The sequence below is a fragment of the Bombina bombina genome, chromosome 2 (assembly GCF_027579735.1).
Source record: "Bombina bombina isolate aBomBom1 chromosome 2, aBomBom1.pri, whole genome shotgun sequence".
In the NCBI taxonomy this organism is placed as follows: Eukaryota; Metazoa; Chordata; class Amphibia; order Anura; family Bombinatoridae; genus Bombina; species Bombina bombina.
In genome coordinates, this window is record NC_069500.1 from 715,112,415 (window position 1) to 715,139,952 (window position 27,538).

Below are 27,538 nucleotides of genomic sequence, written 5' to 3' on the forward strand. Positions count from 1 at the left end.
TTTAGATGCTGGCCAATTTTTGGTGAACAACCTGGGTTGTCCTTGCTGATTGGACAGCACCAATAAGCAAGTGCTGTCCATGGTTCTGAACCACAAATTGGCTGGCTCCTTAGCTTAGATGCCTTCTTTTTCAAATAAAGAAAGCAAGAGAACGAAGAAAAATTGATAATAGGAGTAAATTAGAAAGTTGCTTAAAATTGAATGCCCTATATTAATCACAAAAGAAAAAATTTGGGTTCAGTGTCGCTTTAACTTTGCTGAAACACAAGTGGACAGCTCCACCTACTGGCTATTCTAATTAGTGCGCTGCTTTTCAATGCATTTCAATAGCAGTCCCATGACTGAAAAAAAAAGTTGTTATTCTGAAACGCCGCAAATTTAATCGGCATAAACCGAGGGCCACCTGTATGTGTGTGTGTATATATATATAAATTAGAAACTGTTAAAAGAGGTAAAAAGTCTGAAAATAAAACTTACAAGGAAATACTACATGACATAGAAACAGATTTTGACAACAGATAAAAGCTATAGGCCTAGCTAGTCTGCCCAATATTTTCTAAAACTATAAACTTATCTAGTTGGTAGGACAGCCTTATGCCTTATCCCAGGCAATCTTATGTTTAAATTTTGTTTTTAGTACAACACATAAAGTCATTCATTACAAACAAACATAAGTAATAGAATAAACAGAGCCTTACAGATATTATTGTCAACAATTCTTTAAAAAGAGTATCATGACTTAAGGATGACAAATCCTTCCTTCAAGTCCCGTTGAGAGTCATTTGTAAGTAATGTCCAGAGACTGTCTGGCTCTAGTATTGATCTCCATGTTTTGAACATAATTAGTGTCGAGATCATAGGAATCCACATGGGAGAGAATTACTTTTTGAAATTGAACAATAAGGGGTGGGGGAAACCAGATTATTAAATAACAACTATAAAATAAACCTAAATGAAAAAAATTGGATGCCAAAGACTGAGTTGAATTTATTAATCAATAGAAAGATTACCATGGGAGCTCCCAATCAATGCTTGGGTCAGTAAGTGCTGTATACTATCTATCTATTATCTGCAAGTCTATCTAGAATAGTTTGAACCGTTCCTGAGATTACAATAAAACCACACTTCATTGTTGGCTTCTTTTGTACCCAATGACCAGGCCGCTGATTGTATGTATGTGTTGGATTTTATTTTTTATTTCAATCCATGAAGGGGTGCCTACCTTCCAATATTTTGCTATGCATGATCTTGTTACGGTACATAATATTTTGATAAAAGTGTTACTGGGTCTGTTGAATTCCCGAATACGTTTGTGGAGTAGTGCTTGTGTAATAGTGAGTTGTAAATGCCCATCTAGTAAGTAGCTAAGCATGGAAGAGAGTGATCTCCAAATTGTTTGAACTTCCCCACATTCCCACCACATATGTTTGTAGGTATCTATCACATTACATCCACTATAACACAATCTAGATTTATTTTGAGTCCTATGTGAAGTTCTTAAAGGGGTCAGGTACCATCTAAATATTGTTTTTAGAGAATTCTCTTTTAGGTCTGCGCTCATCAGGCCCCTAGTGGCCGAGTTGAAAGTGTTATTCCATGTTTCTTTGTCTATGGAAAACTCTAAATCTGTTTCCCACTTGAGCATTATTGAGTTCTTGGATGTTTCTCCTAAATTTTGTATGTCTACATATAATCTGGTTATAGTGTGTTTTGGTCTTGGTTGTGAAGAGCAAATGCTTTCTAATATGGTTTTAGTTTTACTAGAAATTGTCTTGAGGAACTTATTTAGGGAAGAGGACAACTGAAGGTGTAAATACCAGTGTACTTTAATAGGGGATAATTTTTCCTGGATTTGAGAAAATGTAATTATTTTATTTTGTATTAGAAGATCTGCTACCCGATACAGGCCTTATTTTCTCATTTGCCTATATCTTTACGATAATCCTCCATCAATAAGTATCTAATTGGCATTAAAATAGATTTGGCTGGCCACAATCCCCTCTTCAATGCAAATTCGGACCAAACGTAACTTGTGACTTCGGTCACAGGAGATTTATAAATCCCTAATTGTCGGATTAAGGGTTTGTTATCCCAAAGATTTGCGTCGGGAGTATCCCAACCACCCATATCTGCCTTTAATTTTATACATATGGCTTCCTTTTCTGATCTACAGATTAAACCGTCTTGAGCTAGTCTAGCAGTTCTGTAGTAATAAATTAAATTAGGTCCTCCCAGTCCTCCCAAATTCTTATGTTTCGTCATAATGATATTAGATATTCTAGCTGCTTCTTTTACCTCTAATACATGCTAATATTTCTGATTGTATGGCTGCTAGTTCAGGCTATATAATTTTGATTGGAAGAGCCCTGAAAAGATACAATAAACAGGGTAGTATATTCATCTTAACCGCGGACATCCGCCCCAGCCAAGAAAAATTGCAATTTCTCCACTTTTGAAGATCTTTTCTAATGGACTTGTAAAGTGGAGTGTAGTTGAGTTTGTATAGTTGCTGGACCTGGGTTGTAAGATGTACACCTAAATATTTTAGAGATTGTTTACTTTGTTGTTACTCAAAATTAATTTCTAATAACTTCCTTGTTGGAGGGGGTATTTCTATGGGTAACATGTCACACTTATCTAGATTAACTCGGTAGCCTGAAATTTTAGAAAATATATTTAACACGTTGTATAAGTTAGGAAGGGACAAGAGCGGTTTGGTAATAGTGAGTAAAATATTGTCCCTGAAAAGAGTCAGTTTATATTCAAAGTCTTTTCTCTTAACACCTGATATATTTATGTTGGATCTAATTCTAGCCGCTAGGGGTTCAATACAAAGATGGGGCAATGGGCAGCCCTGTCTTGTGCCGTTTAAAATTGGGAATGATTTAGATTTATATCTGGCTGAAGATACCTGTGCAATTGGGGAAGCAAAGATCGCTCTTAAGGCATTTATAAAAGGGCCTTCAAAATTCATGTGAGTCAGAGTCATCAGCATGTAACGCCAGTCTACCCTATCAAACGCCTTCTTTGCGTCCAATGAAAGGAGCAGAGAAGGCGTTTTTGACTTACTCCATATGGACCAGGCCAGGTAAGAATATGTTTAAGTCTGTTGGCTAGAATTTTAGTAAATTTGTTTGTCTTGATTGATGAGGGAAATTGGGCGATAATTGGAACATTTAGGGGTCTTTGCCTGGCTTGGGTATAACTACAATTTTGGCCTGCAGCAATTCAGAGGGGATCGGGTGTCCCTCCATGATATAATTGCAAAATTTGGTTAAGTGAGGTATGAGATTATTTCTAAATAGTTTACAGTATTTGCCAGGAAAGCCATCCGGACCAGCTGCCTTTCCTGCTTTAAGAGCCTTAATAGTGAGTATGACTTCTAATTTTGTTATGGGGGCATTCAGCATTTTTTTTATCTTCCTCTGATAAAATCTCCAAAGGGTAGGCCTCTAAAAAATCCCTTATGGATTTCTCCACTTCAGGAGTGTGATTAACTTTTTGTCCATTATATAATTCCCTATAGTGGTCTGCGAAAGTGTCTACTATTGGTTGGGGGTGAGAAATTAACGATTTGTCTGCTTTTTCAATAAGTGAGATATTTGCGTTTTTTTAGCGTTCTCTAATTTTGTGGGCCAGAAATTTGTCTGGTTTATTAGCATAAATGAAGTATTGAGATTTTAGTTTTGTTATGGCCCTACTCGATCCCAGGCAATCTTAAAGGGACAGAAAACCCCAAAATTTTCTTTCATGATTTGGATAGAACATACAATTTTAAACAACTATACAAGGAACAGCATTGCACTATCTGCAGCTAGCTGAACACATCTAGTTAGCCAATCACAGCAAATAAATTGTGCAGGCACCAATCAGAAACTAGTTAGGATATGTGCATGTTCTTTTTTCAACAAGGGATACCAAGAGAACGAAGCACATTTGAAAATAGAAGTGAATTTAAAGTGTCTTAAAATTACATGCTCTATCTAAATCATGCAATTTTAATTTTGACTTTCCTATCCTTTTAAAGTCCCCCACAGTGTGTGTTTTGTGGAAATGTATTCAATGAATCAATCACCCTTTCTGTTAAGACATGCTTCCTCAAATTACTTCTGAATCTACTACCCTTCAGCTTGAGATCATGACCCCTTGTTCTTGAATTTTTCTTTTTTATGAAGAATACACAGAGCCTCAGCTTTACTAATCCCCTATATATACTTGAAAGTTGCTATCATATCACCTCTTTCCCTTCTCTCCTCTAAGCTATCCATATTTAGGTTATTGAGACACTCCTGGTATGTTTTATTTAATACTAGTGTTAAAGCCCATGTACACGGCCAAAATGGTTAAGGAAAGAAATATACCTATCCCTCTATCTCTATTCATATATCCCCCTATCCATCTATCCCTCTATCTCTATTCCTCTATTCATCTATCCCTATCCCTCTATCGCTATCCCTCTATTCATCTATCCCTCTATCTCTATCCCTCTATCTCTATCCCTCTATTCATCTATCCCTCTATCCCTATCCCTCTATTCATCTATCCCTATCCCTCTTTCCATCTATTCCTCTATCCCTATCCCTCTATTCATCTATCCCTATCCCTCTATTCATCTATCCCTATCCATCTATCTCTATCCCTCTATCTCTATCCCTATATCTCTTTATTATTCTGCAGTGTAGGATCCCCTAGCCCTCCAACCTCCCTGATCCCCCCTCAAACAGCTGTCTAACCCTCCCCGCTCTAACTATTGCCGCCATCTTAGGTACTGGCAGCTGTTTGCCAGTACCTATAAACCCCTTTTTTTTTGTAGTGTAGTGGTCCCACCACCTCCTCCACATCGCACCCCAAACTCCTTTTGTGGAGTGTAGCTGCCCCATCCCTCCCTGTTCCTTTAAAATGTTTATTTCTGTAGCGTATGGCCCTTCTCTTCCCTCCCACCTCCGCTGCTGAGCCACCCACCTGCATCCAGTCCACACCTCCCGCCGGCATCTCCCTTCATATGGAGGCTGAGCACCAATTGCACTCCGGCTCCATATGAGGCAGATGCCTGGAGCTTCAGGAGCTCCAGCTCTCGGCTGTAACATAATAGCTGAGAGTGCTGGAGATTCCTGAAGCTATCTCACGCTGCGGTTAAAGGCCAGGTATGTTTGTCCATGCGCAGTCTCTACTGCGCATGACAACTTCGGACAAGCATACTTGGCCTTTTATAATATAGGATGTATAGCTTAGAGGAGAGATGGGAGAGAAGTGATATGATATAAACTTTTATGCACATTAAGAAAAAAAAATATATTGTGAGCGTAGCGTGATTGAAGTATTGGTTTAGCATTGCTATTTTGTGCAGTTTCAAATATAATTATGGTAACATCTGTGGTCAGTATTTATGACTTTTCACCTTTTACATTTAGGCACTTGTTAATGTTGCATTTTGAAGAAATACAGGATGGATCCTATGTCTCCCGAAGGCCATAGTTGGTCAATTCTTCAAAAATTAAATGAACAGAAGTCTATGGGTCTTTTCTGTGATGTTTCTCTAATGGTAGAAGGCAAAATATTTCTTGCCCACAAAAATGTCCTGTCTGCTTGCAGTGAATATTTCTATGCAGCTTTAAGCAGGAACGAGCAACAACAGTTTCTTGTACTTGACAATGTTTGTTTGGAGGGCTTCAGCCATCTGCTGGACTTTATATACTCCTACAAAATTCCTACCTGTCATGTCCAAGATTTTATGCAAGCTGCACAAATGCTACAGGTCAACCTCCCACTCACTGTTCAAGTGGTCAGTGTGTCCAGCAGTCCTCCAAGGAATTCCCCAAAAGAAGAAATTTGCATCCCAGATGAAGATTACAATGTAGATGATAGTGTGTCAGAGATAAGGGAGGTTGAGGCACAACAGTTAAGAAGAAGCAAGGATGACAACATTCAAAGTGCTGGAAACTCCATCTACAATGAGGAAAGAAGGCGTTTTGAGCCGGTGGCCCATCTGAGTGACAAACCCAAAATGCATAAAAGACCTTCATTTTATAAAGAGTCATTTGTTTTTAGGAATCCAAATTTCTTTGTAAGCAAACCTGTTGCTACAGCTGGACGGATAGTCAGAGGTACTTCTGGGGATGAACCTCGGGGAGGTTCTTTTCTTGGCCCAGGTTTTTCCAGACAGATGCCTATTACAATACATAATGATGTCTCTTCAGAAGAAGCAGATGATGAGGGTACTGAAGTGTGCATAAACTTATGTGATGAACCAGACACACCTGATAGTTTGGAACCTTTGGCTATTAATGAATTGAGGATGCAAAATGAGTCTGTGAATCCTACCATTTATTCTACAATAGTTGGGTTACAAAACAGAGGAGAAGTGGTGAGAGTAGGAGGAGATGAAAACCATGCTGATGTTCATAAATGTGACAGATGTGAGCTACTGTTGACTTATTCAGAATATCTTAATCATCAAGATGACCCTGGAGTGAACATCTTTCAGTGTAACTTCTGTGAAAAACAGTTTAACTACAGGTGAGAGACCTATGATTATTGATAATTTTGGTGGAGCTGGAGCTATGAAGGATAGTACCAAAGGATTCTGGGATATAATCAGGTGCGTACTGGCTGATAACTTTCTTTGTTGGCTAGAACATAAAGCATATAAACATTTAATATTAAAAAATGATATATTGAAAACTCGCATACATGGTTGTGCTAGCCTTACAAGAGCAGCATCAAAAGATTAGGGTTCTTGATACTTGAGGCCAACAAAATAATTAAGTCTGTACGTATCTGCTTTATAAGCCAGTAAACAAACTATCATCTGGGATTAATTGTGCACAATATCATTATTTTCATATTCTGTTTACAGTTTTGACGTAACTTTTTTCACGAAAACAAATTACAGAACTACTAAAAAAACACTGTGCATGGTTGGAAGAAAGTGTTATTAATAGAGTAAGGGAATAGTTTTCTAGTGCCAAATTAGCTTTATCTTTATGGTATTCTTTGTTGAAGAGCATACCTAGGTAGGTAGTGTGCACATGTCTGAAACACTGCATGTTAGTAAATACTGCTGCTACCTAATGCTCTTGCAAATGTATAATATTGTTGTAAAACTGCTGCCATATATTGCTCCAGGCACGTGCATGCTCCTAAACCTATCTATCTGCTTTTCAACAAAAAATACAAAGAGTACAAAGTTAAATAATGTTTGCTTCCTGTACACTGTATTTAAAAGGACACTGAACCCAATTTTTTTCTTTTGTGATTCAGATAAAGCATTCAATTTTAAGCAACTTTCTAATTGACTCTTATAATCAAATTGTCTTCATTCTCTTGGTATCTTTATTTGAAATGCAAAAATGTAAGTTTAAATGCCGACCCATTTTTGGTGAACAAACTGGGTTCTTGCTGATTGGTGGATAAATTCACCCATCAATAAACAAGTGCTTTCCATGGTTCTGAACCAAAAATAGCTTAGATACCTTCATTTTCAAATAAAGAAAGCAAGAGAACAAAGAAAAATTGATAATAGGTGTAAATTAGAAAGTTGCTTAAAATTGCATCTCTATCTGAAAAAATGGGTTCAGTGTCCCTTTAAGTGAATGTAAAGTTTCATGAATGAGTGCCCGGTTTTTAAAAATACTATTAAAAACAGGGGCACTTTCCTTCATTAAACTTTACAATGCAGCGTTTTTAAAAAAAATATTTACCTTTATCTTTAGCAAACACAGACTGCAATCCTCCGCCCGCAGCTCCTCTGTACTTACTTCAGCAATGATAAAACTGGCTTCCTCAAATCATGGCGTGCACCCCAGAGTGTCCATCTCGTGAGGCCACGCCCTAATTGGAAGAAGCCGATTTCGTATTTTAAGTGCTAAGTACAGAGGAGCTGCGGGCAGAGGATCGCGGTCTGTATTTGCTAAAGAAAAAGATGAGTATTTTTTTTCAAAAAACACTGCAATGTAAAGCTTAAAGGGACTGTAAACTAACTTATAATGTTTAAGTACAACATGATAATTTATTATACTTATGCAGAGAAAAAGCGCAGTGGAAGCGTTTAAAACATTTATAATAATTATTGCCAACATAGCCTTTTCTGGCCGCCTATCTAAAAAACCTTTTTTTCCAATAGTTCCGTCAGACAGCCAGCATCCAACTGCCGTTCGAACGTCCGTCTTCTTTTTTCCTCAGAGCGCGCGTTCCCTCTTGACTTGCGCATGCGCACTTCAATACAGAGTTCATTATACACAGAATCGCAATGCTTCCTAGTGCATTGCGATTCTGTGTTTCTGATAGAGCGGTCAGTATTTGCGCATGCGCGAAGTAAGACAGAATGCGCGCTCCGGGTATAGAGATGGGAGGAGGAAGTCTATTAGGTGACGTAACTGCCCTGCAGCACTGACTTTGATATAGATTTTACTCAGGCTGCATGGGCGGACAGAGGAGGTAAAAAAACAAAAAAAAAAATATTGTGTTTTAATCGCTTCCGTTGCGCTTACACTCTGCAAACTATAATGATTATATTGAGATGATAAAAATAAATAAATATAGTGCTTAATAATTAAGAAAGTTTACAGTCCCTTTAATGAATGAAAGTGCCCGTTTTTAATAGTATTTTTAAAAACCGGGCACTCATTCATTAAAATTTAAATTCACTTTAAAGGAACAGTCTACACTAGAATTTATATTGTTTTAAAAGATAGATAATCCCTTTATTACCCATTCCCTAATTTTGCATAACCAACACAGTTATATTAATACTTTTTTACCCTTTGATTACCTTGCATCTAAGCCTCTGCAAACTGCCCCCTTATTTCAGTTCTTTTGACAGACTTGCATTTTAGCCAATCAGTGCTGACTCTCAGGTAACTCCACGTGTGTGAGCACAGTGTTATCTATATGACACAAATGAACTAACACCCTCTAGTAGTGAAAAACTGTTAAAATGCTTTCAGATAAGAGGCCGTCTTCAAGGTCTAAGAAATTAGCATATGAACCTCCTAGGTTTAGCTTTCAACTATGAATACCAAGAGAACAAAGCAAAATTGGTGATAAAAGTAAATTGGAAAGTTGTTTAAAATTACATGCCCTATCTGAATTGTGAAAGTTTATTTTAGACTAGACTGTCCCTTTAATGTATTATTTAATCATTTATTTTATGCTAGCATTGGTCTTGCAATTTCTACCACCCCTACAAATATGTGTGTGTGTTTATATTTTGATGGTTTCAGCTGCCAACTTTCCCTGCACCTCTCAAGTCACCATGACAAGAAGTTTTACCCGTGTGACAAATGTGGAAAGGAACTAAGTACCCTAAAAAAGTTGCATGATCATTTAGCTTACCACTCGGATGCAAGACCCCACAAATGCCCCCTTTGTGACAAGGCATATAAGGTGAAAAGTAAGTATATTTTTATCCTACCTCCCTACCTTAGCAATACATCATTTGAGAAATGGAACCACAGTTTTTTTGTTTGTTTTATCATTTTTAGGACTTGTTTTCTAAAGGCTCTTGAAATGTTGGTTCCAGATCTAGTCTGTATCTCAGAATATGTTAAATATTTTAATTAGAATATATAAAGGAGAAGATGTCTAAAGTGTCTTAATGTTTTGAACTATATAGAAATGTATAAAATGTAACCACAGCTGGTTAACTTGTTTTTTTTCTAATTAAAATCTTATTCACCTAAATGCATAATATATGTTTATATGATAAATTGACCAGAGGTTTTATTTATGCAAGCTACACCAACATGAGTTTTCAAAATGACTATAAAAAAATGACTTTAAAATAACCATTAAATTCAAAATTGAATGTTCATGGGGGGCGGAGCTGACTGCTGAAGCAGATAGACGTGCATTGAGGGATCTCCTGGTCTTAACACAGATATTATGGATATTTCTCTAAATTCTTAAAACATTTGTAAACTATACTCTGAATCCCTATTTGAAACTCTCCCTGTCAAGAAGTTTGGTGACTTTGGAAGCACTCACTTGGTCCGTTTCTGTCCTATGTTCTCCAGCAACACCACGACGCCGGCAAGAAAATATGTCTGCATGAAAGCTGTAGCGGCCTGGTTAAGGTGACCGCCTGCTTTGAGGTTAAGGATGCCGTGTAACTTTCCCTCCACCCCAACTGTTGGGGAGAAGCCAATAGAGCAACGATTATTCCCCTCTACACCAACACTACTAAGAGTCGCTAACTACAATTTGTGCTATAATGGAGGAGCTTTGCAACACTGTAAATGCCACACTGCAGGTCTTTAAGAGAGAACTCTCTAACCTGATTGCTGATCAGTTCTACCCTCAGCACACTGACGACACAAACAGTGAATTACGGGAGACTGTAGGGGCAAATACGGCCCTTACTGTTGATGAAAGCAACATCAGAGGGCATAAGGGATCCCATGTGGCTACCCAGCTATTGCAGGAAACAATATCTAAGCCCAAACAGGAGATCAGAATGCTGATTGATCCCCGAATTGCATTGCGGACACCCGACTTACTTACAAAGATTGATGTCTTGGGGCGATCTGGTGGTAGAAGAGATTGGATCCACCAGTTGGATGAGCATTGGAAATGCGACGGCGTGGTGTGTTGGATGGATGCGCCTGGGGGTGCGGCCGGCTCCGGGATGCACCGCTTTTGTGCTTCTCGACACTTGACGACAGTATATTGGACGCTGTTGCTTTGTGAACCTACTGCCTCTGCTATCCCTAGCCTGGACGATATCCTGCTGTCTTTGAGATCTGTAACTAGGGCTCAACCTCACAGACCGAAAGATGGTAAAGTTGGCCAAATTTTTGCAAATGGGATGCCTGGAACTGTGATTAACCCATCTCATAAAATGGGCATTGGTTGACATATAAGGACCCTCTTATCTTAGAAGCAAGGTCCTGCTTTTTCCTCTCCATAAGATGACCTTAATGGGATACTGAACCCACATTTTTTCTTTCGTGATTCAGATAGAGCATGTCATTTTAAGCAACTTTCTAATGTACTCTTATTATCAATTTTTCTTCATTCTCTTGCTATATTTATTTGAAAAAGAAGGCATCTAAGCTAAAGTTTTAGCCCGCTCGTGAGCACTGGTCACAGTACGGTGCAACAATATCTGGTGAGCTCCATCACATCTTGCACGTTCATATACCTATTTGGTTGAAATACACTATGAGGCGTCCTCTTTCTTTGTTCTCTTTCATGTTTATATAATACAAATAATGCAGTCTTACAATACACGTTTATTTTGCATGATTCTGCTGTAAAATATTTCTAAAAGTTGTGCTTGTCTTACCCAGAGACGCTGGAGTGTTTCCATATGCTGAAAAGAATCTTATCCTGCAGCAGACTACACAAAACACAAATACATTTACATCTAATTGAATACAGCAATCACTGTTCCCTGTAGCATGCGCGGCAGCGCGGGCGCAACTGTTCTGCATAGGCCCGCGCACTGATAAAGTCATGTTGCGCATGCCGGTGTTCTGTTCTTTCAGATCAGTCAGCTGTCTGATAAAACTCAGAAGTGGGAATGCTTAATTTATGAGAAGTGTCATGGCTGCCTCCATGAGTTACCGTGCCGGTGTAATGTGGAACAAAGATGAAGATTGCCTCCAATTATTTGACAATGAGACGTTGTGCGCTGCTCTGAGCTCGCTTACAACCAAGTGCCAGTTATAACACAGGGAATGGCGCTGTGACAGTGGATGTGGGAACCCAGTAACTGATGTGACACGGTTGTGGCACTGTCTGTACTATATCAAAACATGGGTAGAAGTTTGGTGTGAGGGGTTGTGGGGAGAATCTCAGGCATGTATAACAAAGCCTGATTGATTTTGACTTTTATATCATCATTTCAGTATATTAAGCTCCTGCCCACGTTGTTTTAATACAGTCAAGTAAAACAGTCCTCTTCTCAATATTATACAATTATACTGCCCCATTGTGAGTGTTATTACAAATAACTGTGTAATAAAATGTCACATCAGTTACCGGGTTCCCACATCCACTGTCACAGCACACTCCCTGTCTTATAACTGGCGCTTGGTTGTAAGCGAGCTCAGAGCAGCTCACAACGTCTCATTGTCAAAAAATTGGAGGCGATCTTCAGCCTTGTTTCACATTACACCGGCACGGTAACTCATGGAGGCAGCTATGACACTTCTCATAAACATCGCTACCTACACATACAGAGGCTGGACGCTCACGCTGGAGTCAGGAGGAGGTAAAGAATTTTCACTCTGTGCCGCTGCTAGTTACCACGCCAGCAGAGGGAATTGTAGGAAGGAAGCTGTACTGCCTGTCTTGCTTGGCCCCCGGGTAGGGGTGCTTAAGGCCAGGGGTTAGACCAAGACTGCAGTAGAAGTGGAGGCTCTGTGGTAGAGAATGGTGGCAGAAAAGAGTCTGAAGAACTGGCCCAAATTGCACACTGTGCCCTGGCCTGTGCTGTGCTTCTGCCTGCATCCCCCCTCTTTCTCTCACTATCTTCCCCTCTCTGTCTCCTCCCCTCTGTCTCCCCTCTCTGTACTCCCCTATGTCTCTCTGTCTCCTCCCCTCTGCCTCTCTGTCTCCCCCATTGCCTCCCCCCTCTGCCTCTCTATCTCCTCCCTCTGTCTCCCCCCCCCTCTATCTCTGTCTCCCAGCCTCTATTTCTCTGTCTCACCCCTCTGTCTCACTGTCTCCCCCCCTTTGTCTTACTGTAGATGGGATGGGCAAGATTAGAGGGGCAATAGTGTGGAGACGGGGCAGAGGGAGTAGGAAGGTGATGCAGAAAGGGGGTGGGGGTTCCGCCATGCAGTGCAGGTAGTGTTTGCATTGTGTGTGTGTGTATATATGTATATATATATATATATATATATATATATATATATATATATATATGTATGTATATATATGTATGTGTATATATATATATATGTGTGTGTGTGTGTGTGTATATATATATATATATATATATATATATATATATACTGCCCAGTCACTAGGTTGTGTAAAAAAATTCTGCTCAGAGCAGAAGCAGCTCCGCACAGCTGTAGAAAAAATTAGAGGGAACATTGACAGCAATGTAGACCAGGAACAGGAATTCCACTAGGTTTTTGATGCGGATGACATTTTATTATTACATTCATATGCCCCATATTTCAACAGTAAAAAAACATTTTAAATGATTCAATATTATTTGTGACAAAAATAAATGTGGACATTCTAGGTAGTCAGCATCAAAACTGAAGCAAATAACTAATATGTTTTAGGGGTAGATTTAACAAAGGTCGAGCATGACCTCGCTAAATGTCTTACAACCGCTGCTTCTTAAATTAAACAAAAAATTAAAATAAACTATTTTCCCTGCCTGTAAGTCACAATTTTCTCTACCAGTTTCTTTAGTTTGGTTTTTGTGTTCTAAAATGCAAATAATAGTCTATTTATTTAAAACAACGCATTTTACCTTTGTGAAGGTACTATGTATACAAAAGTTTTGAAAATAATATAAAACTACCTTTAGGTTTCATGTGTAAGTTGTATTATGACATATACATATTGCCTAAATTACATAACGTTGTTTACACTTGGTTCCACCCCCTCTCCAAACTGTCCTATTTTACAGATGCAAATATTGCATAATCCAAACTATTCCAAAATCCAAAGCTTTTCTGGTCCCAAACAGTTTGGATAAAGGGTTTTTTTTTTTTTTTTTTGTTTTTTTTTTAATATATATTTTTATTGTGGTTTAGTTCAAGGCATACAAACATTGAATGTCATTTCAGCTCTAGATACAAAATAAATGCGAAAAACAATAGTAAGTCCATAGTTAACAGCTGAACTGAAATAAAAGCAATACGCGGACATGACATGAAAAGAAAGAACATTGGTTGCCAAACATTCCTATATGCCTTCAAAATAAATAGATAAGGCCTCTCTTAGACCTTCATCACAGTGTGAACAACAATACTTTAACAGGTATATCCTCTTGGGTCTCCTAGAAAGAACCATTTGTTTTGTTTTTTGTGTAAGGCATACAAACTTTGAACGTCATTTCGGCTCTAGATACATAATACATGCAAAAAATAATAGGAAGTCCAAAGTTAACAGCTGAACTGAAATAAAAGCAATACACGGACATGACATGAAACAAGAAAAACATTGTTTGCCAAAAATTTCTATATACCTACAAAATAAATGGAGAAGGCCTCTCATGGACCTTTCAACACCATTTGGGCATCAATACTTTAGTAGGTATGTCTGAGATAAAGGAGACCACTCTTGGGTCCCCTATGAAAACCACTTTTTTGTTTTTTATATAAATGAAATTGTGTAACCAGGGTAACATAATGTATACACATTAGAGCATTGAAAAAAGAGAGTTAAATAGTTGTAGAAAGAAACTAGCGGTATTTCTATATAATTGTTAGGTAGGGGGAAAGATAAAATTGACTTTCCAATAAAATGAATTTACCATAAAAGTCTAGGATATAAGGACCTGGGTGGAGTCTGACTCTGGATGGCCTTCCAACATCAAAGAAGTTACATAAAGTTAGAGGTAGGAACACGTCTTAAGGAGTACAGGGTTATGTTCGTGAGGTATTAATTAAAGAGAAATCATGAAGGACATGCGCCTATATATTACAGGCTATGAATTTTCAGGGCAAATGCTTTGGCCAGTAAAATGAAATAAAATGTGTTAATATTTATTAACAGGGGTATCTGGCGGAGAAAGAATGAAGACATATTCTGCACTGTATTCATAACCTATTATGGAACTAAGTTAAAATTTCCTGACAGGGATTATTATAAAAGCAGCTATCGCAAACATAAATACAAATATATGACACCTACTTGCTTCGTGGCAAAAATGGGAACTCACCGTCTCGGCCGCAGACAGCGAGACCCAGGTCATATTAAAGGGAGATAAAGGGCAGTCACTCTTAGATACAACTCGGGAAGTCACAAGAAAAAATAACATTGGTAAAATTGTGGCTTCAAGTTGGAAGAGAGTAAAGATAAATGACCTGTAAGTAAATTTTTAAAAAGGGTTCAGTTTCTGCTACTAGCCGCATTTACACAAGATATCCTTGGTTAGCTACTCTGTCCCTGTCATCAAATCTCAATCTGTCAGATGCTGCCAAAATACATATATAGAGTTTATCCAGTTTAAGTACATGTCTATAGTTAATCTGCAGAAAATATATAGCGTAAACATACAGTTTCTAGTGCTAATGCTAGCAAGTAATTGTAAGATGAATATCTTCAGTTTGCAACTCTGCTTACTTTAGGAAATCACAAACTGACAGGTACAAGGCCACTATAGAGATTGTAAACAGCAAAATACAAAATGTATAACTAGGTGCCATACAGCAAGGAGATTATAGATACGTTAGTTTGTCTTGCAGTTTTATATCAGTCAAGCATACAGCGCATATGGTAATAGCCCACAAACATCTACATTCGTGAGAAACTTTTGCAATATTCTGCTCCAACGGCCCCAATGAGTTCTAGCTAGTAAATACAATGATAATATAAAGGCTGTGTACAGCCGAACATGAACATGCAACTGGCATACTGGAAAATAAAAATAAAGCCTCACGGTTCAAAATACAAGTGAGCAGCATTTCTCAAACAGTGTCCCATACATAGCCATGAGTCTATGTCGTCTGCTCGTGAAGGGCCCTGCGTGAACCCCCACTCAGCAAACTTATCCATTTGAACCTTAGTGTTTAGCCCACACCTGTTTTGCTAAAAGCTAGTCCGAAGTGCTGTCCTGTGTAATTTTGGAAAACATGATCCCCCACATCTGGCCTCCAGCTAAGGCCCACTAAGAGTCTGGGTCTGAGGCGGGATGAAAATAGGGCCAGAGCTGCAGTCACACCGGGTGTACACACTTCCCCTCCTAATGCCGACACATCAGGCTTCAAAATCGCAGCGTTTGTCTGCGCAATGGCAAGTTGATCTGTCTCACCTCCAAAATCACAACACACCAGGGCCGCTGCTGAATCCGGGGACGGAGCGACAGGAGGTAGGGTAGGTAAAGATAACGTTACCACATCTTTGGTAGCAAGCTCCATCGTGGGATCTTCTCTGTTGTCAATGCCAGTTTGGGACTGTTGGTTGGAGTCAGTGCCATTTTTCCAAGCTGCCGTTAATGTACACCCCAGACGTGAAAAGTGCTCGTCTAAAAGATCCTTGATCTGTTTGAATAAGATAGATTCTTCTGACTCCATTCAATAGATATGGTGTTAATTCCCCTCAGTGGATGCTGCGCTAATACACTTCTAGTGCGCTGTATTCAGCACTACGTGCTGCTTAACGACAAAGCCGCCTGTGCTTTGCCGGGGGGTAAGGTAAAGGCCACAACCTTAAAGTTTGCACCGGGCGCTCAACAACGCATCTAGCACTTCAATTTTGGTCTCATTCGATTGAGGATCTTTAGTGGGTCAAAGATCTATATGTGTAGCTGACAAATGAGCCTTCTGTGTTGCTATAATAAACGAGGATGAGTGGGATGCAGGAGCAGTATGGAATTGTGCGACCTATCATGGCCGCCACCCGGAAGTTCCCCCTGGATAAAGGGTTTTCTACCTGTATTGTTTCAAACAGCAGCAGCTCATTTAAAGGTACAGTAAACTCAAAATTAAACTTTCATGATTCAGATAGGGCATGCAATTTTAAGCAAGTTTCCAATTTAATTTTATTAGCAAATTATCTTTGTTCTCTTGGTATCCTTTTGTTGAAGAGTAAATCTACATAGTATGCACATTTATTTTCTACTCTCTGGCAGCAGTGTTTGCAGCATTGTTGATAGCAGTGTTATACAAGTTGCAAAGTACCAAATACACATGCATACTCCTGAGCTAGTATGAAACTATGTAGATTTTCCCATTCAACACAGGATACTAAGAGAACAAAGCACATTTAATAATAGAAATAAATTGGCAAATTGTTAAAATGGAACCCTCTATCTAAACCGTGAAAGATTATTTTTGCCTTTACTGTCCCTTTAATGAATTAAAATGGCTTAGAACAATAAGCAATTGAAAAATTTTTAAATCACACAGTAGGTCTGATGAACTGGGAGTGAGAGCAGAAGTGTGTGTGTGTATTAGGGGGTGCTGAAAATAATTGTATGGGCGATGCATCGCGATGCGGCATGAAACGATTCTACATCGATGCAGTGAAAGGCGCAAATCAATTCATTTATCATTACGTGACCCCGCCTCCAGGACAAGTATAGAGAACGCGCGCGGTACTACTAACGCAGTACACTAGTACAGCGTTTGACGTCACGTTGCCAATAAAGCAATGGCGCTGCTAATGGGCGGTCTCTGGAAGTGCCGCACGCAGTAGGAGGACTGGTGCCGTGACTGCCTGAGTGATGGTGACGACTCCGACTCACACTTCATGTGCGTGCTACCCTTTCTTCACCATGATTTACTCCTTGAAGTCTGTGTTTTTTTTTTGTATTGTTTGTGTGTATGTTCAGTTGTGTGTGTGTACTGCTTTAACACTAAGTAACTATATATTTGTGATCCCTTAAAGATAATCAAGAAACTAGTAGTTGTAGTTCAATGCTACTTGTTTTAATTGTCTCTAGTACTACTACTGGAACTGTATATGTATGTGTGTGTTCCAGATTCACTGTGATGTTTGCCAGTCATGAAGGCACACCTGTAATTCGTTGTACCGCATATAAGGGATTTATGTTTTGTTTTCTGAGGATGACCATTTTCACACAAATAATAATGGTAATGGTGGTAACTTAAGCTTGACCTATTTATTTTGGTTTTAATTTAATGTCTATTAGTATTTACTATGTAAATAGACATTAAATTAAAACCAACATAGATAGGTTAGACATTTATTTATGTTCATGTTTGTTTACTAGTGTATTTACTGTTCTAAATAAATACTGTTGTTGTCTGCTGTGTTCAGACTTTGCCATATGAGGAAGAGTGTCCTTTTTTGAGCTAATAAAATAAAAAAAAGAGTTCTTTTGACTGCTTGAATTTTTTTGCTGAAAAATTAAAATCATGGGCAGAATTCAGGAACTAATCGTGATGCATCGTAGAATCGAATTGTTGACATGATAATCTTAATCGAATCGTGAGACCAGTGAAGATGCGCACCCCTAGTGTGTGTGTGTGTGTATATATATATATATATATATATATATATATATATATATATATATATATACACAAACACATATTTTTAGCGAGTGCACAACTTGGCTGATTTTACTGACAACCTGGCAAAAATTTAGTCAATATTAAGCTAAAATTAGCTAATATTAAAAATGTAAATGTTTTTTTTTTTTTGCACAAATTATCATTAAATACATTGATATTAAATGATGCAATTAGTTTGTGCTTTACATAGCAGACTATTATATACTATTAGTAAATATTACACTGCCTCCATCCGGCTACTTCATAATGCCACCCGGCTGGCAAAAGTTTCTGTGAAGAACACTGTACGCACTTATAATTGTAACACTGTACGCACTTATAACTGTATTTCCCATTTCTTTTTGAGATGTGTTTCTAGCTTGGCGCTAGGGTCGGGAACCATTATTACCTAGTAATAGACTTTTTTTCCTGATGATTTTTTTATTTATTTTTTTATAACTATTTTAGGTCTGGCTCCCACTTTGTAAACAGTGGGCTGATAAAATTAGCCTGTCAGATTTACCTCAGTTTTTTAGTAATAATAGAAAGCACATTGTTATTTAAATGCAATAGAATCTACTGTGAATTCCACACTGAAAATACATTTTATATCCTTGTTTAATGTCTGGGCACTTTTTCCTGTTGAAAAATTCCCAAGGTACAGAATCATAATGAGCTCGCAAAAGTCTGCAGCCGTGCTCCAGAAACCAGCTTGACTTTACATGGCAAAGGGCAATTAGACACAGTCAAATATTGTCCAGGTTAAATACTATATATTTTCCCATATCTGTCGCAATATATTATTCTTCTCCTCTCTCTATTTAAATAGTAAATCATTGTTATACGAGGCCCGTTTTTGCTGTATTTAAGAATTAAATTTACTTTGGTAATGGACTGAGAAGTTAATAATCATTTTGCATTGCAAAAAAAGGCAATTACAGGCTGTCAAGATGCTTATTGTTAGAGTTCATCTGAGTACTGCAGATGTCTTCGAAGAACATTTGGTAGGTGAAAGGGTGAATTCTAATGAGAATAAAAGGTTTTTTTTTGTTGCAGACATCATTTAGCCTCAAAGACAAAGAAATTCCCTTCCCCTCCCAAAAGGGCATGTTCACTTCTGAATTTAAAATTTCTAATATGCTTTCAGAAACAACTTGGGTAGACTTTTTTTCTAAATATCTTTGAATTCTAAATAATCCTCATGAATCCTTACATTCTATCTGTACTCTTGCATCATATAGGAGAGACATTCCCTGTGTCATAACTTAAAGGGATACTAAACCCAATTTTTGTTCTTTAATGATTCAGATAGAGCATGCCATTTTAAGCAACTTTCTAATTTACTCCTATTCATTCTTCTTCGTTCTATTGCTATCTTTATTTGAAAAGAAGGAATTTAAAGTTTAGGAGCCGACTCATTTTTGGTTCAGAGCCTGGGTTACACTTGCTTATTGGTTAGCTAAATGTAGCCACCAATAAGCAAGCGCTATACTGGGTGCTTATCTTAAAACGGGCCAGCTCCTAAGCTTTACATTGCTTCTTTTTAAATAAAGAGAGCAAGAGAACAAAAAATTGATAATAGGAGTAAATTAGAAAATTTCTTAAAATTGCATGCTCTATCTGAATCATTAAAAAGAAAGTTTGGGTTTAGTGTCCCTTTAAGCTTTATTTTGGAATGTAAAATAATCAGGCTGTTATGCCAGCAATCCTGTCTGAATATATATACATATAAGGACAAAAACTAGAATGTCTGATGGCAAAAAATGTCACCAGACAAGCCTCAAAAGCGCTCACACTTGCAGGAATCTTGGTCCTGTGGTATATTATTTCTATAACATATATACTTACAGGAGGTACTGAGCAGCCAAAAAAGGCTAAGATAGGTCCCTCAGACTTATCTAAAAGATATAAGATGGCGCTATACACGGTTCATTTCCCTGAGCTATAAATAGTTAAAATGTTTTTTAGAAAACAAGTATAAATGCTATCTATCACTAACAAGGAATCAAAGGCGTATATGGTGTGTTAAAAAAGAAAAATATGATGTATATATGCTATTTGGGTATAAGGCATGTGAACAAAGCCATGCAGTTTAGGTGCAGACTATAACAGGGTTAAAATGCAATAGAACCTTATATGTTTATATTTAAAAAAACAAAACTGTATATATATATATATATAAAATATTATATGAAAATTAAAAAATATATATAATATAATACAACATGAACAATACAAAAGTCCTTTCTTAAAATAATTCTTAGTCCCAATAAATGATAAAAAGCACTTCCAGCAAATGGTACTCCTGTACCCAATCAGATGTGCACTTACTCCCAAGGACCTCAATCCATATGAGGTAAGTAGATGGTGTATAATCGATCGCCTCCCAGAGTATGGATCCAGTAGTTTGTGTGTTGCACACAATCCTCAGGTATTGCTGTTTTATGTTATAGAAACTTCCAAACACCTCCAAACGCTCTCCAATATTGACACCCTCAATATTCCAATCATTGGTGGCTCAATATGGAAAGAAACACAAAGCCAGAAGGGGCTGCTACAAAACACAAAATTCTGATGAATTTTGGTACAATTGTAGTCTTCCAGTAGTTTCCGGCCTGTGGTAGTCAGTAAAACTCAAATTAAACCTTCCAAGGGTTTAGGATCATGTGGTATACAGCAACCAATCAAAATAAAGTTTTTTTTTTTCCCTTTTTTCTTTAAAATGCTTTATTTACAACACACACTGTTAAAACCCCCACAAAATTATCATGAATTTTGGCACAATTTTAGTCTGCCAGTAGTTTCCAGCCTGTGTACAAAAGAGTGTTGTACTTAAATCAAAAGATGCTTCAACAAAGTCTTAGTTTACGGGTGTGCACACTTATGCAACCATATTATTTTATTATTTTTATTTTTTTATTTTTACTTCTCGCCACCTAAAAGATTTCAGTTTGTTTTGCAATTGAGTTGTACAGTTTATAGGTCACATTAAAGGTGGAAAAAGTTCTGAAATGATTTATCTTTGTCTCATTTATTTACATCACAGAAACCTGACATTTTAACAGGGGTGTGTTGACTTTTTATATCCACTGTGTGTGTGTATATATATATATATATATATATATATATACATATACATATATATCTTTGTTTGGTAGGAATATTGCTCTGTTCACCAGCATGGTTATCTCATTGGTAATTAGAGCAACTTTTATACACTATAGAGACTGTCACTAGCTTTGTGTATGAATATTATAGACCAGGGGTTGAGAAATCTGTAAGTCAGTAAGAATTGTTAGGAGCCAGACAGTGGTATTTGTATATAGATATATGGAGAATAACCCAAAAAGTTAGGAGCCAGGGATAAAATTCTAGGAGCCAGCGGCTCTCTGGCCCCTGGGTTTGTCGAGCCCTGTTATAGGTATTGCTGTAGTTAAAAGGGTAAAATGAACTTTATTGCAGTTAGTAGGCTTGATTAATCTATGTTAATCAATAGTGATCTTGTCCAGCATCAACAAGAATTAAACAGCAATTAAAACAGTTTAATCCCAGCCATTTGAATTACTCATTACGTTTCAACTCTCAGTAAAAGCAGGACATTGTCTGGTTACGTTGTTGATATAAATATATACATACATACACAGGCAGCTTCTATAGCCAAAAGTATGTGGACACCCCTACACATTTTTGAGTTCAGGAGTTTCAGCCACACTTATTCCTAAAAGGTGCCGCTTAGTTCCATTGAAGGGCCATCTTAATGCTACAGAATACAAAGACATTATAGACTATTGGCTGCTTCCAACTTTTTGGCAAGAGTTTGCAGAAAGCGAGGTCCATGAAGACATGGTTTGAGAAGTTTGGTTTGAAAGAACTCAAGTGGCCTGCACAAAACCCTGACCGCAACCACACTGAACACCTTTGGGATTATTAATATTATTATTATTCTTTATTTATAAAGAGCCAACAGATTCCGCAGCGCTGGAATGTTGATTGTGAGTCAGACATTCTCGTCCAACATTTGTGCCAGACTTCACAAATGTTCTTTTGACTGAATAGGCACAAATTCCCACAGACACACTGCAAAATATTGTGGAAAGCCTTCCCAGAAGAGTTGCAGCTGCTATAACCACAAAGGGGGACCAACTTAATATTAATGCCCATGACTTTGGAATTGGATATCTATCAAGCTCATATACTTTTGGCTGCATAGTGTGTGTGGAGATACACACACACACACACACACACACACATATAAGAGAAGACAGGCTTGCACTCACTGGATTTATGAAAAAACTGCTTTTATTGGCACATCAAAAAAAGCGTGACGTGGGGCGTGTCCGTGCAGCGTTCTGATGAGGACGCATCTTCTGAATGCTCCGACAGAAAAACTGATAATCCGCCGATTATTGTTAATAGCAGCAGGATTAAGATCATATCACACTAAGGCATCACACTGTCACTGATTGTGACCCGGCATTTAATTTCCTGTTTGCTTTTATGAACTCGGAGACTCAGATCGGAAAAAGGAGGCCTAGGGCGGCGGCCCATTGTTAGGCATACACCTCCCCCCCTGAGAAGAAACAGGGTGTCAGCGCTGTCGGTAGACTCCGACTTGCTGAAATTTCTTCACCGCATACTAGAAACGGGAAAGCAAGCTGTACTGGGGGACAGCAACATCAGCGCCCATTGAACAACTCTTTTTTCTCCCCTGCTACGCCCGGAAGACATCTGATATAATGGACGCAGCAGAAATGGGACATACGCAGCAACCTGACAGCCACCTACGGAAACTTGAGCAACTTATGCAAAACCTGATGGATAAGGCACCATATGACTTCCTGATACAGCGCATACAAATAAGCCCGCACAATCCTCCAGAAACGGAAACCATGCTTAATATAATGATGCAGACGCAAACAAGTACCTCCCAAAGCCAGCATGGCCACCCGCCATTACAGAGAACCTGCATGGAGTACAGCAACAATTTTCAAGGAGAACTGATTACGAAACCTCTCCCACAGCTCCTGCCTTCGTCTGCCGGCATTTCAAGGAAACACAGTGATCACACCTCCCAGCCTCAGGGGGTACCTCTGGCGGAGGCCCCGCGCCTTCGGGCAACCAAGAAGAAGGTATCATACACTACGGCAGATGGTGAGACAGGAATGCGCAACTTATTAATGCCGGCTATGCAGATAACGGACCAAATAGCGAGGAGACCCGCAAACATATCTCATGCCAGTGTCTGGCAAAACGTCCCCTGCTCGCACATAAGCGGTTGTGCCCGGAGGAAGGGAGAGGGGTAGTCGGCAGATGCTCACCTCAATCGGCATGTGGCCGGTTTTGCCTTTAGTTGCAACATTTCCCTTCAGCTAAAGCCACATGTAATGGACGCTGGTAACTTTAAAGCAGCCATGACTAACTTGCCTTTTATTGCTTTTCCCTTATGAACTGCTGAAAAGTTTGACGTTTAAGCCTTAGTTAATGATGTGCCACTTATTTATCCTCACTCTCCCTCTCTCTGTTCCGGGGATGCTTTAGCAGTAGTTTTATCATAAAAAGGCCTGCTTGTTACTTACATGGATGGGGTAAGCCAGCAAAGCCCTAGGGAATGAGGGTGAACGCATTTACCTAAAATTATAACACCTATGCTATTGTAGTATGCACATACTAGTGCCCCCTAACTGCACATTCACTCATCTAAGCAAGCGAACAGGATATATCATTTTAGTCCCCTGATCTCAGTCTTTATATAATATTCCCACGATTAATTGTTAGTCACCCACTTACTCCCTATACCCTACAATTAAGCTCCTACAAATACGTGAATCAGTATTGAAAAAAGCATGCCTGATACAGCCTTAAAGCACATCAGTCCTGAGTTACCCCAATGTTCTGTTTTGGTTATATTATAATTGTTGATTTTCCTTTCCCCTCAGCTTATCCTCACATCTTTATATATACCCAATACGTTTTTTTTTTTATAAGTAATCATTTCGGACCCAAGAGTGGTCTGCATAACCAGATATAGGGGAACAGTTATAGCATACATTGAATTTAGAAGGTATCCTCAAGTGATGAAATGAATGTACATGACTATATCTCACACCTTTATACAGTTTTTATAATGGTTTATTGTGACAAAGCTTCCTAATGTTAAAGCTTAAATTTATGATGTGCACACTTAACCTATGACGTGTATGCTTAAAGTACCAAAATAAAGCTCTTTTGAAAATTAAAAAAAAGCGTGACGTTTCGGGGATCAATCACCCCTTCATCAGACCTGATGAAGGGGTGATTGATCCCCGAAACGTCACACATTTTTTGATGTGCCAATAAAAGCACTATTTTTTCATAAATCCAGTGAGTGCAAGCCTGTCTTCTCTATTTCAATTTGTCCATTGAGTGTGAGTGCGCTCTTAGTTGCCAATTATATATATAAAAGAGCCACTGTTGTCATGGTCAGAACCTTTTAGTTTCCTGGGCATTTTCTCACCCCATTTTTTTTGTTTATATGAGGTTGTTAAGAACCCAAAGCACCTGTAAATTAATTAAATTTGCAAATCTATAATCATCTCTTTATTGCAAAGAAAGGCATACTGATTTGCTGCTTAAAGTCCTTTACAAGGGGGTGTGAATACATTTTGAGGTAAAATATCTTTCATTTTTACATAGAGATGTTCAGGTGATATTTTCTAGTCAGCTTTTTACAGCTATGCTGCTTCACTTTCAAGTGTTTCAACATTTTGGTATCATGTCCCTTTAACCCCTTAACGACCAACGACGTATGGGGTACGTCCTGCAAAAAAATGCAGTTAATGACCAAGGACGTACCCCATACGTCGTTGGTCTTTGAAAGCAGTGGAAGCGATCCTGATAGCTTCCAGCTGCTTTCATGTTATTGCAGTGATGCCTCAATATTGAGGCATCCTGCAATAACTGTTTTTAGCCATCCGATGCAGAGAAAGCCACTCTGTGGCCCTCTCTGCATCGGCTATCGATAGCCATTACCGTTGGTGGGTGGGAGCTCATCCAGGGAGGCGGGTGGGCAGTTATTGGTGGAGGAGGGGGGAGGGATCTTGTGCGGGCGCGGGCGCGTGCACGTGAGATTAATGCAAACAGCATCAATATGCTGTAGATCTGGAGGGTGGGAGAGAGGACTGGGGAGGGTGGGATTTTCAAATCAAGGCATCTGGGAGAGGGTGGGGGGTTGGATGTTGAGGGGGGGGGGCAGCTACACTACAAAAATATTTAATAAAATAAAAAATTTAAATACATTATTATTTTTCAAACTGGGTACTGGCAGACAGCTGCCAGTACCCAATATGGTGCACAATAAAGGCAGAGGAGGGGGGGGTTAAAGAGCTGTTTGGGGGGGGATCAGGGAGGTTGGGGGCTAAGGGGGGTCCTACACAGCAGAAGAATTTTTTATTTTTTTTAAAAAAACCTAAAACCCCCCAAAAAACTTTTATTTTAGTACTGGCAGACTTTCTGCCAGTACTTAAGATGGCGGGGACATTTGTGGGGTGGGGGAGGGAAGGGAGCTGTTTGGGAGGGATCAGGGGGTCTGATGTGTCAGGTGGGAGGCTGATCTCTACACTAAAGCTAAAATTAACCCTGCAAGCTCCCTACAAGCTACCTAATTAACTCCTTCACTGCTAGACATAATATACGTGTGATGCGCATCGGCATTTAGCGACCTTCTAACTACCAAAAAGCAACGCCAAAGCCATATATGTCTGCTATTTCTGAACAAAGGGGATCCCAGAGAAGCATTTACAACAGTGGGTAGGAGAGTGACGTCGCTACAGCCTGAAGAGGGTGTGTGCGCTGCTATCCAATTACAGCCCCAAGATGTCGGCAAAAGGAAAGAGAAGCACTGTTGGCGTGGTGCCAGCTAGAAATGCGGATCAAGCCAAATCCAATAGTAGAAGGTAGAGAGAAGCAGCACTCTTACTCCATAGTCCTTAAAATCCAAAGGTTTATTTCAAAAAAGTTTAAAACACGTAGATAAGTAGACAAGCACAGCACAGTACAAATGCAAGCTATACAGGTGGAGGGGGGGGAGCAAATCTCCCCCCCCTCCACCTGTATAGCTTGCATTTGTACTGTGCTGTGCTTGTCTACTTATCTACGTGTTTTAAACTTTTTTGAAATAAACCTTTGGATTTTAAGGACTATGGAGTAAGAGTGCTGCTTCTCTCTACCTTCAAGCATTTACAACAATTTGTGCCATAATTGCACAAGCTGTTTGTAAATAATTTCAGTGAGAAACCTAAAATTGTGAAATATTTAAAGTTTTTTTTAATTTGATCGCATTTGGCGGTGAAATGGTGGCATGAAATATACCAAAATGGGCCTAGATCAATACTTGGGGTTGTTTACTACACTACACTAAAGCTAAAATTAACCCTACATGCTCCCTAATTAACCCCTTCACTGCTGCGCATAATACACGTGTGGTGCGCAGTGGCATTTAGCGGCCTTCTAATTACCAAAAAGCAACGTAGAAGCCATATATGTCTGCTATTTCTGAACAAAGGGGATCCCAGAGAAGCATTTAAAACCATTTGTGCAATAATTGCACAAGCTGTTTGTAAATAATTTCAGTGAGAAACCTAAAGTTTGTGAAAAAATTTGTGAAAAAGTGAACATTTTTTTTTATTTGATCGTATTTGGCAGTGAAATGGTGGCATGAAATATACCAAAATGGGCCTAGATCAATACTTTGGGATGTCTTCTAAATATATATATATATATATATATATATATATATATATATATATATATATACATGTTAAAGGATATTCAGGGATTCCTGACAGATATCAGTGTCCCAATGTAACTAGCGCTAATTTGAAAAAAAGTGGTTTGGAAATAGCAAAGTGCTACTTGTATTTATTGCCCTATAACTTGCAAAAAAAGCAAAGAACATGTAAACATTGGGTATTTCTAAACTCAGGACAAAATTTAGAAACTATTTAGCATGGGTGTTTTTGGGTAGTTGTAGATGTGCAACAGATTTTGGGGGTCAAAGTTTGAAAAAATTGTTTTTTTTCCATTTTTTCCTCATATTTTATAATTTTTTTAATAGTAAATTCTAAGATATGAAAGTCCATTTAATGGCGAGAAAAACGGTATATAATATGTGTGGGTACAGTAAATGAGTAAGAGGAAAATTACAGCTAAACACAAACACCGCAGAAATGTAAAAATAGCCTTGGTCCCAAACGGTCAACAAATGGAAAAGTGCTCTGGTCACTAAGGGGTTAAGCCAAGTTGGGATCTCCATTGCCAGGGGCGCAAATGCATTAAAAGAGTGTATTAAAGGGACACTCTACTGTAAAATGTGCTTTTTCCTAATACGTTGCCAATGACTAGCTGAAGAGTAT

General features: G+C 38.6%; 1 protein-coding gene across 2 annotated transcripts in view; it reads left to right on the forward strand.

Moving 5' to 3' along the window:
* The window catches only part of LOC128649450 (zinc finger and BTB domain-containing protein 17), a 38,294-nt gene that overhangs the window by 3,655 nt on the left and 7,101 nt on the right, over positions 1–27,538 (forward strand). For both annotated transcript variants that reach the window (XR_008400675.1, XM_053702722.1), the window contains exons 2-3: positions 5,412–6,516; positions 9,222–9,391. Coding sequence is in view for 1 of the 2 variants with exons in the window: in XM_053702722.1 (XP_053558697.1) it covers positions 5,447–6,516; positions 9,222–9,391 (1,240 nt within the window). In the remaining variant the exon portion in view is untranslated. The remainder of the gene's footprint in view (positions 1–5,411; positions 6,517–9,221; positions 9,392–27,538) is intronic.